The sequence below is a fragment of the Cynocephalus volans genome, chromosome 12, assembly GCF_027409185.1.
Source record: "Cynocephalus volans isolate mCynVol1 chromosome 12, mCynVol1.pri, whole genome shotgun sequence".
In the NCBI taxonomy this organism is placed as follows: Eukaryota; Metazoa; Chordata; class Mammalia; order Dermoptera; family Cynocephalidae; genus Cynocephalus; species Cynocephalus volans.
The window spans coordinates 7,819,700-7,831,804 of record NC_084471.1 but is presented as its reverse complement, the minus strand read 5'-3'; the positions used below and the strand labels follow the sequence as shown (position 1 = coordinate 7,831,804).

General features: G+C 53.7%; 1 protein-coding gene across 1 annotated transcript in view; it reads right to left on the bottom strand.

The window, feature by feature from the left end:
* Positions 1 to 8,196: 8,196 nt before the first annotated feature.
* TTLL1 (TTL family tubulin polyglutamylase complex subunit L1) overlaps positions 8,197 to 12,105 on the bottom strand; it is a 36,509-nt gene continuing 32,600 nt past the window's right edge. The window contains exons 11-12 of the mRNA XM_063075723.1: positions 11,875 to 12,038; positions 8,197 to 8,511 (exon numbers count right to left, since the gene is read on the bottom strand). Coding sequence (XP_062931793.1) covers positions 8,382 to 8,511; positions 11,875 to 12,038 — 294 coding nt within the window. The 3' untranslated portion in view covers positions 8,197 to 8,381. The remainder of the gene's footprint in view (positions 8,512 to 11,874; positions 12,039 to 12,105) is intronic.

Below are 12,105 nucleotides of genomic sequence, written 5' to 3'. Positions count from 1 at the left end.
GAAACCTGCGTGTCCCCTCCTCACCCACCCTCCCCACCAAGGCCTGTCCATCTCCTTCCTAAACCTCCCTTTTCTCCCTCACCCGCCTCCAAAGCCCACCCCAGGCTACCTTTGTCCCCAGCCTGGATGACTGTTCTCCCATCTGTTCCCCACATGGTAACCCGAGTGGTCTTTCTATAGGTTGAGGTTCTTTTGGTTACAGGCATCGGAAGCCAACTCCAGCTAGCTCGGGCTACACACAGCAGGAGAAGGGACAGTGTCACAGGAGACGAGCGGAGGTCCGTGAAGTTTCAGGAAGCATCGGATGGTCAGGGCAAGGGAAAGGAAGAGCCGTGCACCCCAGGACCTCAGCCTCCTTCTGGAACTCATCTTCAAGGGGACTGACTCCACCTCAACAACTCAGCTGCTAAGTTCTGGGAGAGCAGCTCCGACTGGGCCAGCTTAAGTGAGGGGCCCAGACCGCCCCAATTGGCACAGACTCATCCCTGAGGCCCACTCTGAACCTCAGGGCTCTTTCCAGACAAGGAGTCGTCACCTGTGCCCAGCACCAGCCCTTCTAAGCCACCTCACACCACTTGTCACTCTCTTGATCCTCTCAGCATCAGTCCAGACACAACCCAAGAGCCCAGCCTCCTCGCCCTGCTGCCCAACGCCCCTCCATCCCCGCACACCTCTACCCGGCTGCACTCCCTCCTTCCAGGCCCTTGGCTGTCCCCTCCTGGGGCTCCTCCAGTGCCTGCCTCTCCGGCCACAGCTCTTCCCCTTCCTTTCTGACTGTTCCCTTCTCTCCTTTCTCCCCTTGAGACTAGACTCCATGAGGCAGGGGCCTGGCTGTCCTGTTCACAGCTGTGCCCCCAGCACCTAGTGCTGCTCACATAGTGGATGCTCTGTCCATATTGGTTGATTGAATGAGAAAGTGGATTTCTGTTTGCTGGGGAGAGGATTCTGTCCAAGATGCCTGCGCACAAAAGAAGACTTTGCCTACAAGTCTAGACTTCTTATAGACCTTATTTTAATTCTTATTCTGAAAGTTCTGATTCGTTTTAACTAGTACAAGATGCAGGAAGTGAAGCTAACCAGTGACTGTCTTGCTGTTTGATCTTTACCTCGAAGGAGCATAATTTCATAACCATGAGTGATGTGACCTCTCTGAACAGCTTCTGGAAAGTTAAAGCAACCTTGCAAAGTTTACTTCTGTTTTCAAGGTTCAACCCCCTTCGACACATCTGCCCCCTGCTGGGCATCTGAGAATTGCTCCTGGCGCCAGCAATCCTCTCTCTGTGCGCAGTCTCTCCTGAACACAGCTCCTCACGCTAATAGCTTTAGTGCCTGCCTTAGTTCACATCCTAGCTCCTCAGCCGCCTTCAGTGCTGGACTTCCCTCCAGCCTCTCCCCACCTCCGGATTGCCCTCAGAGTCACATCTCCAAGAACACCGATCCTGTCACTCTACTCCTCAAAAACATTCAATGGCTCCCTAGTGCCTATGGAATCGGTCCAAATTCTTTATCTAGATAGCCTTCATAATCTGGCCATGAACCTTCTCTCTGAAGTTATCCCCCATTAGTCCCCTACCTCCCATGCCATTTCCACTCACTCTTTAAGATGCAGCTCGAGCTGCTCCTCCAGGAAGCCAGCCCGGATCACCCTGCCAGCCCAGATCAGGACTGTTGGAGCACCTACCGTCCATGCTCTTCTGTGGCACCGAGCCTCCACTGTCTGTCTCATTCCTGCATATGCCTTGTCCACATACGTTTGTAAACTCCTCGAGGGCAGGCCCCAGGTCTTAAAATAGAAGTTATAGCAAAAAATGTTAACTAATACTGGCTTCACACTTTTTCAATCATTATCTTCTCTTCCCTGTGATGGCCATATAAGGTAGATGGGGCACAAGTTATCATCTCTACCAGGCAGATGAGGAAGCAAAGCACAGAGAGGTTAAGTAACTTGCTTGTGGTCACACAGCGAGCAAGCAGTAGGGCAGGAAGAGGGCCCTGGTCTTCTGATGCCTAATTCTGTCCTTGTCTGTCACCCCCTGCAGTCTCCCATGTGCATCTTCTGATTTCCCAAACCTTATATGTAATGAGTGGCCACCAGTATTTGCTGGTTTTTTAATCTCCAATTTCACCACCTGGATGTTGTCCCACTGTCATTGTGACCAGGTATTTCCCTGCTAATACAGTCTCTGCCTCCACCTCTGCCTCTTGTTTTGTTTTGTTTGGTTTTGCAGTTGGCCAGTACAGGGATCTGAACCCTTGACCTTGGTGTTATAACACCTTGCTCTAACCAACTAAGCTAACCGGCCAGACCCACCTCTGCCTTTTCAATATGGAGGCAGCACTGTGCGCTGGAAAGAACCAGATGGGAAGTCACATGCACCACATCCCAATGCAGCCTCTGCCCTTGCTACCTGTGTGACCTTGGGGAGTCACTGCCCTTCTCGTGGTCTGCTCCCCCTCTGCCTGATGAAGGACTGAACCCGTGAGGGCCAAGGCTTCTTCCCATGGCAACATCCCGTGGCTCTCAAGTTAGGTGGTAGTGCTTTTTAAAATTCAGTGCACCCCGAAGGCTTTGTGGGAAATGTAATTTGTGAAAGTTAAGTAAGGACACTGCTGCCCGGTTCTCCCCACCTGCCAGTGAAGGCAGCACCCTGTGTGTGGGAGCCCCAGGGCAGCTTCCTTTTCCAAGCTGCCACTGGGGCTCCACGAGCCACCCACAGCGTCTGCAGCAGCAGCTGAAGAGGAGTTGGGATTGCCTGTTGCCCGAGATTAAACAGGGCCTCTGCCAACCGTGGGGAAGGGTTCCATCTTTCTCAAAACTCAGCCATGTCAGTGCTAGGGGGATTCCCCACGTTAAATCATTCAAGTTTCTCACAGTCTCGTGTTCTCCCGCAAAGGCCACCAGGAGCAGCCTCGTGGGTGAGCAGCATGAGCGGAGTGCTGGGATGGCTCCTCTGTCGCAGATGGAGGGACAGCACTAGGCGCGGGAAGCATGGGGCGTCACTGGAAGCAGGTGGTGGGACGCACTTACCGCAGGGGGCAGGGGTCGGGGAGCAGGGGGGGCTGAGGAGGCGGGGCTCTGCTCTGCACCGGGCGCTGTCACATGCACAGGCCCTTCTGTTGTCTTCACAACCTCGTCTCTAGGGCAGGAGCCCAGGGCGAGGCTGGAGCTGTGATGGTGAAGCCACTGCTGTCACCCCTGTTAGCTGCGCCAGGGGAGTGTTTGCATGTTTTTTGCCTTTGTCTGAACACTGCTCCTGCTGTTGTCTGTGTTCACACATGATTACGGAGGGGTCTTGTTTGTGTCTTGTTATCACAGTCAGAGTGGCCTTTTCTGCTGTTGATGTTTTGTGCAATTGTGTCCAACAGGAGGACACCACGCTGTGAGGAGAGGCCCACTTCCTCTCTTGGGGCTGCTTTTTCTTGGGGACAATGTCAGAGGACAGGAGCCCACCACGAATTTCCTCTCCAGCTGGAACAGTCCCTGGTGCCTCTGTGGGCTCCTCTAAGAAGTCTTTTCCTCACCCCCCGTCATCCCACACCGTCTGTGGACAGCTCCAGGCCGGCAGGACCTGAGGTCTGGGGACAGAAGAGGAACAGAACAGCCACAGCCCCCACCCCCCTGAGAGGGCCCTGCTGTGTGGGTGGCTGGGGGTACATCCGGATCTCTGTGCCCGGTGGCCTGACCAGCCCAGTGTGCTGTTCCAGCCAGAACGGACATCAGGCCCGAGGTGCGAGCCAATGGGCTGGCAGACGGGGCTTCATACTCCAGCCTGCCCAGAGTCCTTGCCACAACAGGCAGGACAGCCCCGGGCCAGCTCCTCTCCCAGGCACACTCTTTCCCTGGAAGAGCTCCCTCAGTACCCTCAGCCTCTGTTCCTGACCCTGTGTGAGAGCCCCGTGGGGCCAGGGTGTGGACGTGCTCTCCAGAAAGACGGTTCCAGGGGCAGGGGAGGTGGGAGGGCCTGGGGATGGGGACGTGTGGCGTGGCAGAGTGAATGGGGGCAGGGGTGACAGAGGGGACAGAATTCGGGCAGGAAAAATCAAGGGGATGTGGCTCCCAAATGGAATTAAGAGGTGAGGGAGAGAAGGGCTGGCCAGTTAGCTCAGTTGGTTCGAGGGCAGAGTTGTAACACCAAGGTCAAGGTCTCGGATGCCCATACCGGCCAGCTGCCAAAAAAGCAAAAAAAGAGGTGAGAGAGGGAGGCATTGGGAATGGCCCTGAAATCAGACACTAGAGAGACACAAAAGGACCAGTGTGGCGTGTCCACTCGTACTAAATGCAGAGAGAGAATAACGAGAGATCACAGATGGAGATGCAGCCAGGTCCAAGCAGTCGGGCTGGGAAGCAGCAGCCCAGGGCCTGCAGGGAAGGTCAAAACCGGGAGGCTTCCCCTCTGAGAACACACCACAGGTCACTCCTGTGCTGTGGGACCCTCAGAGGCTGGGCAGGGCTGAGGCCCGGGCCCAGGGAGACAAGCCCGAGAGCAGGTGCGCACCTGGTCAAGGACTGATCCTCCGCAGCCCACTCCCATCCTTACCCGCTGTATGAGTGTCCTGTGGCTGCTAAACAAAGACCACAATCTTGGGGGCTTAAAACAACAGAAACTTATTTTCTCACAGTTCAGAGGCCAGAAGGCCAAAATCTGGGTGCCTGCAGGGCTGCACTCCCTCTGAATCCTTCTGGTGGCTCCTGGTGTCCCTTGGCTTGGGGCAGTTTCGCTCCAGTCTCTGTCTCCGTCTTTGCACCGCCTTCTTCCCTGTGCGTATTTCCTCTCTGCTTCTTATAAGGACACCAGTAACTAGATTTAGGGCCCACCCTACAGCAGGATGACTTCATCTTAAGTAATTACATCAGCCAAGACCCTCTTTCCAAGGTCACATTCTGAGGTTCTGGGTGGATGTGAACTTTTATGGGGGGGGCACTGCTCAACCCACCACACCCACTAAGAAATTGTATATCTTTGAGATTCTGCGGGTGATGCCCCTGCAGAAATAGACCCAGCAGGACAGATTCCAAGCCTGGGCTGCACTAGGGGCTCCACAGCCAGGCTGGTCGGGATGCCAAGGGCTCCAAGAAAAAAGCTGTTGCCATCCATGGGCTGCCACCCTGGTCATGCTTCAACTGTGCAGAGGAGCCATGGGGACAAGGCTGGGGAGCCCCCACCAGCCTCTGGCACCACAGCTCTGTGGGATGGACTTGGTCCCTAGAGAACTGAATCCCCGGCTCCCGTGCCCAAGAAGGTGCTGCTGATGGCGGGGCTGTACAGCCCCCTGGGCCACCCTGCGAGGCCACCTTCAATGTCCCATCCAAGCTACAGCTTCCTCACCCCTGACCTCTGGAAGAAGACTTTGTTCAGCAATTCGTTGTCTCATGAAAATTCACCAGAGGACCTGAGAAGAGAGCCCAGACCCTGGCTGGGACAACCACACAGCATCTTTATATAAGAAAAACAAGTGTGTTAAACTTGAAAACCAAAAAAAAGTTGGCCAAGTGACAGGCAGGGGAAGCCTGTGGTTGCCTGCAGGGGATGCTGCAGTCCCCTAGGGTTGTTCTGGCTAACAGAGGGCTAGTAGATTCACTTCGAATGAATGCTCCTAGGGACAAAATCAGGAGAATGCCATTTGTAACTTAAAAGCATGTGAGATACAATGTGGTTCAGGTTGGGCAAATGAGAAAAGATGTAGAAATGCCCCATCTTCCTAACTGAGAAGCAGGAAACAAAATTGGCCAGTGCTCCCGTTGGCTCACCAAGGGTCCTGATATACCTCGAGGGCACTCCAGTTGGGCACAGTGCATGTTAAATGACACGATAAACACCCTGTGGGTGCTGGGTTGCAGAGTAGTGCCAGGCACTGGGTCTAGACTTGCTGGCCAAGGTCCCTGCAGCAGGGGAGCTCAGGGCTCTGCAGCAGAACAACCCTTGCCTGCCTCCCTGGGCCACAGGTGGCTGCTGGCTTGATGTAGGGGAGACCCAGAGCTGGGCACTCGGCAGCAGAGCTGAAAAGGGCACCTGAAGGGAGGTGGAGTGGCCAGTCTCCAGGGCGAAGGATGACCCATGCAGAGAAGAGTCAGGTGAGCCTGGGGCTGGTGGACACAGGGTGAGTGCAGCAGGGTAAACAGAGGAGACAGGCAAGCGGGCAGGTGGAAGCCTGCGGCTGGGGGCCTCCCACATCCTCCCAAGCACAGGAGGTTTCTTGGGGTGTGGGGACAAAATGGCTGGCCAGACGCTGGATGGGACGGGGCTGCAGGTGAGCCCCATGGGGACTCCAGCAGTGGCCCAGGTAGGAGGTGGAGTAGAAGAGGCTGTCGCCAGGCTCAGGGACTGCTGGGGGAGACAAGATGCATCCAGGGCTCAAGCACCTCACCAAGACTTGGGGACAGCCCATGTGGGAGCTGGTGGGTGATGAGTTTACACTGGAAAAAATCAAACATATCAAAAATCATGAAAATGACCAGAGGGTGCAACCCTCAGGCCTGGGAACCCACCCTATTGAGAGGGAAAAAATAACAGGGGATGACAAGAAAACAGAAACTGTCACCCCAGAAGGTACCAAGCAGGGCCACTGCTGGAGCCGTGGGCCGAGCGGCAAGCAGTGCTGTCGACACCATGGCCTGCTTTGGGCACTGCACACTTCCTACCCGGGTGTGTTCTGGAAGTGTTCAGAGGAAACATCTGCCCCAGAACATGACATCACTAATGTAACAGTCAATATTTGATATAAATTCATTTAGCGGAGACTCACTCTCACCTAGCAACCAGCCCTCGGCAAACCAACAACTTCACGGCTCCAACAAGACTGAGTTGGCCTCGATGCTCAGACGAGAGCGGCATTCCAGCCAGGGGCCCCACCCTTCTCCCAGAGCCTTCGAGAGGCAAAAGCAAAACAGCGTAACTGAGAACCAGGCTTAAAGAGCGTCTGGGTGGGAAGGCTGGTAAAGGCAAGCGGGAATCATCTTTCACCACTGGGTGCAGAAGCAAGGGGGAGGCCACCAGGTGCACAGATCACGCCACCCTGGGGCAGGAAGACTGACCAGAGCTGCAAGTGAGGCAGGGCAAGCAGGGCCCTGTGTAGTGTGGCACGTTATTTCTGGGGCAAATATAATTAGTCCCCATTTTATATACTAGGACACAAAGGTCCAACGAGCCCAGGGGACAGCCCTGGGACACAGCTAATAAATGGCAGAGTCAGGCCTCAAACTCAGGTCTGACTCAGAGACTTGATCCCACACCCGCCAGCAACAGCAAATGACATTAAACCTAAGTATCAAGGAACACACGAAACGCACAGATAAATCAGATCATTAAACTGGAACAGCAGACGAATCCCCCCAAACTGCAGTTTATTTGGATTCTGGCTAAGTACCATTTATATTACAGTTCTCTCACTTTATATTGTACCACAAGCATTTAAAAGGACCTTTTCCCAAATTGGCAGTGAAACATCGTTAAAAATATATGTGCACACATATACTCACACATGATATGACATGTACACTTGACACATGTCTACATGTAGTACCACAGACCCCTACCCTGAAGCATGTGCACTCAACAGAATACCACGAACAAAAAACAAGTGAGGAGTTTTAAGTATAAACTTGAGACAGTGAACGAAGCCTCCATCAGCGAGCAGGTATCATATGGCTGCCAGTCACAGGCTCTCGCTGAGAACTCCCCTGACCGACTCAGGTCCCTCCCCATATTGTTCTATGAGTCACCGGACTCCAAGGTGGCTTCACATGAACATGCCACATCATACAGCCTGTCCCCGCTGCTGGCCGCCAACAGCGCTCACCTGAGTCTGCAGCAAACCGAGAGGCCGACATCAGAAAAGCCACCCTGCGGGAACCGCCTGTGCACATCTGCTCAACTTCTGACAGACTCATCTAGAAAACTCAAGTCTCTTCTGAGAGCACCTAGACGAAGGTCTTCGTAAAGATAAACTAGAGAGGAATATTTCTAGTTGCCTATTTTCTAAAAAATCACAGTCAAGTAAAAAGGATGAAACTAAAACAGCTGTCAGTTTAGCACGCCACTTTCACACAGCAGCACTCTTCTGTAAGGTATTCGGTTTTGCTTTGGTTTTTAATTTAGTGCAAACATTTTTTTAATGTGAATACCTTATAATAAACTAAATCACATGCTGAAGCTGTTACTTTCTGTCAAAAGAGCTACTTTTATACATTTATCTGAATCAGTTCTTCCAGCCCTCATCAAATAGACTCCAGAACCTTCCAAAGAAGCTTCTTTATTTACAGGGCGTACGAAAGGAGAAAAGCTCTAGAAAAAAGAAATTTCAAAACAGGTCTTCAGGAGGAGCCAGGTAGAGTGAGTGGTTTTGATAAGGTCCAGGTCGGAGTCTTCTGTTCTCGCAGGCGGTCACTTCCAGGTCGTGAGGATAGTTCTCCCCGAGTCTCTCGACCGGCCTGCTTTGGGCCCTAGCGACTGGCCCACGCGACTTCTCAGCTCTCGGTCAGCCCCGTCGCCCTGGGCCAGCTCTTCATCATACCTAGACACAGAAACAGCTCTGGGGTCACAGTAAGTTCTCGTTTGGAAGCACCGGCAACATGCACAGCTGCTGGGCTGCTGCATGGCAGACACGATGCCATCCAGACGGGCAGCCTGACCAGGTCCTGCCCTCACCCTACCCCACCTGGTTCCAGCCCACGTGCCCACCAAATGCTACCCAAGGCCGCAGAGCCTACAAGCACAACCTTGTTAAACTGCTACTGTGGACAGTCCTCCCCCACCTCACCTCCCTGCAGTTGACATCTTATATAGGCCACTAGGGCAACTTTAGCAGTGACCCCAAAGGAAACATGTACAAGACAACACTGATCAGCCCACGGTAGGTGTCCCCAGCAGCTCACTCATGGGGTGAGGGGGTAGGGGGACAAGGGTCTGCTGCATGAAGGGAGGAAAGGAACACATATGGGTCACCAGTCTTGCTGTGCATCTGTGCTGGTCTGTGCCGCTTTAAAATACAAAACAAACAAAACTGAGCATTTGCAAGCAGCTGGCATCAGGAAAGGTCTGGCTACTTATCCAGCTAATGCAGAGGAGAATCAGAGAGAATATGGTTCTCCTAAGTTCCTGCTCTAGCAGCCTTTCTTCCGGGTTTCAGTGGGCACAACTGAGACACTGTTAGGATTCAGGACAGTCTTTTTTTTTTTTTAAAGGCTGTACAAGTATAGCTGGCAACTTTGCCACTGAGGCCTGGAGGAGGCAGATGAAAGGGGCAGGTGTCATGGGCCAAGGCCAGGGGGGTGATTGAGGGCACGTGAACTCGTGCTGCCAGCTTCCTGCTCTCCATGTTGGTCCACTGTGCAGGGCTCCTATGAGCACTGAATGACACGTGAGTGCCTGGCATGGCCCCTCCTCCCCTCCCGGTCACACTGCTCCCTTCTGCTGCAAGAGGCGGAACCAGAACACCAAACTTGGATTCTCAACCCTGATCATTTGCGGTGTCAGGGGGAGCGAGCCTTGAACGCAAGGGCTTAGGGACTATTGGCTCCACACGAGAACCTTCCGTTACCTCCCAGGAGTGGGGAGATGATGGCTGAACGGACCAGGGACGAGTCACCTTTTTGTCTCTCCAACTAAAAGCAGTGAGGCCTCTCATCTCTGCTGCTTAACCTGCAAATGGAGTGTCTGGCCACTCCCTCAAGGAGGCCATGAGCTGGACAGGAAGGTACCCACCTGCTCCCAACACACCAGCCTCTCTGCCTCCCTCAGCTGGACTCAAGAGGGACCCACTAAGGCCCCCGTGCTCCTGGAAGGACTCCCCCGACATAGGCCTCACTTCGCACGCCCCCCATAACTGCCCACCGCTGAGTCCCTCTGGACTGAGCCCACGAGGCCCCATGGCAGCTGACATCCACCCCTCATAGCACCTGCACCTCCGCACGGCCAGTTCCATGCCTCTCTGCACAGGCCCCGTCTGACTATCCTCAATCTCTGCCTCTGCATTCTGCACCTCTCCAGCCATCACCAGCAACCCCTTGTGCCTGCCACCATGTCCTTCCCCTTCCTGCTCTGACGGAACCCAGCTCTCCCTGAAAATGTCATCTCCCTGGGTGGAGGCTGTTTTCTCTCCCACCTGTCATACCCCTGGGCCTGGAGGGGGTGTCCTCTGTAAAACCTCCCAACTCCTCCCAAGCCAGGTCAGCAGAATTATCCCTTTCCCCCTCCTCGTGTGGCACCTTTAATCCTGAGGTCACTGCCCTAATTCCTTGGAGATTCAAGCTCCTGGCTCATAGTTGCCGGCAAGAGCAATCAGCAAACAGAAGAGACCTCCCCAGTTCCCTGACCTCTGATGACCCTGACCTCCACCCCACTTAAGTCCCCTCCCCATGGTAGCTCCTGACCTGGTAACATTAAGTAACTGCACCCCTGCAAAATCCCCATTGCAAGCCCTCCCCCTCTGACCACTGTGCCTCCTCCCCATGGGACGCCAATCAGCTGCCACCCTCTCACTGCCCCTCACTGCCCTCGTCTCCCATCACCAGCACCCTCTTGCCTGGCAAGCCCCTGACCCTGGTCACACCCAACTCTCTGCCTACCCTGTATGTAGCCTGGGCAGCTGACCGTGGCTGCAGAGAACAGTCCACCACACTGGCTGGTTGCCCTTGAAGTTCATGACCACCACCCTGTGGAGGCCCCTAGCACTGCCTGGAGACTCTGCTTACTTCCCTTCTGAACCCCTCTTCCACCTCCTCGCTGCCCTGGAAGATGAGCTGCTGCGCTGTGCACCGGTACCATATGTCACTCACGGCGGGTGGCCAAGCATGGCCTCCAGAGTCCAGGGTCTGGGTGCAAATCCTCCAGCCAGCACTGCCTACCAGCTGCAAGCCTGAGATCTCCATGCGTGCGTATAAATGTCACTAAATATTTCTTCATTTCTAAAAATTTTAAATTGCATGCACATTTTGCCTAGACAGAAGGGTGTGAATATTATCCTACCACATCCCCTCCTTCTGTTTTTGGTACCATCTGTTTTCCTCTTCGCCTCCCCTCCCTCACCCCGCCCTGCAGCACCTACGTGACAACCTAAGGCGTGTCCTTCCACACCTCCCTGCACATCCACTCACACCCGAACCACTGCGCACAGCAGCACGGGCGCACACAGGGTCTGAGGTCACTGTGCGTGCTTTTTCTGTGGCTTGTTTCACTCGCTCAGCCTCCAGGCACACAGAACAGCTCTAGGTCATTCTTCTTCATGGCCACCCAACATTCCACAGCATGAATGCACCACACTTTGTTCAACCAATGCCCGCCTGATGAGCTCTGACTTTGTCCCCACTTGTGTCACTACCAACATGTCACTTGACCTCTCTAAGCTTTCGTAAAATGGAGCGAATATTACCACTCCCCTCATAAGGTTGCTGGGGAAGGGAAATGCGGTAATGTGCGTGAAGCACTCAGTGCAGCTTCTGGCACGTGGTAAGCCCCCAAAGGTTAGCTGCTGTAATCATTTTTTCCTTCCCAACTCTGTAAGATACATCATACCTTCCCCATGTAAAGGCGTACAAAAGGAAGCTCATGCAGTTGCAGTGAGCTCCTCAGTGTCCCACAGCTCCACGTGGAAGAACCAGGGTGTGAGAGCCCACGTGACCTGTGTGAGACACTGTGTCCACCCTGCTCCCAGCAGTCCCAGCAGCTGACACAGTACCTGGAGTGTGTAAGTGTTTCTTATATATTCATTAAGCAGAAGAACAGAAGCTTTTCTGCTACCACATGAGCTATCCCACAACATCATTAAACGAACCACTCTGCACAAAGGCGGCGAGCCAACATATACCCAGAGAATCCAAACTGGTTCTCAGCACAGCTCAGTCTGACAGGATAACTGCACAGTCATATGCAAACTTACAGAATTTCGTAATTGCCAAGAACTTCCTTTGGGGGGGACTTGTTCCATTTGCAGTCTGGAATTTCGCCGTTAGGGACCGCAATGTTCAGGGTGTCATTAATGAGGTTGTACTTAAGGATTCGATCGTTGGCGGTGCTGGAGGTAAGAGATGGGGATGCGTTAACCTATGAGAAGAAAAAAACCCACATTCTTCACTTGGCTCACTCACTCCTCTGAATGAAAACGTGCATT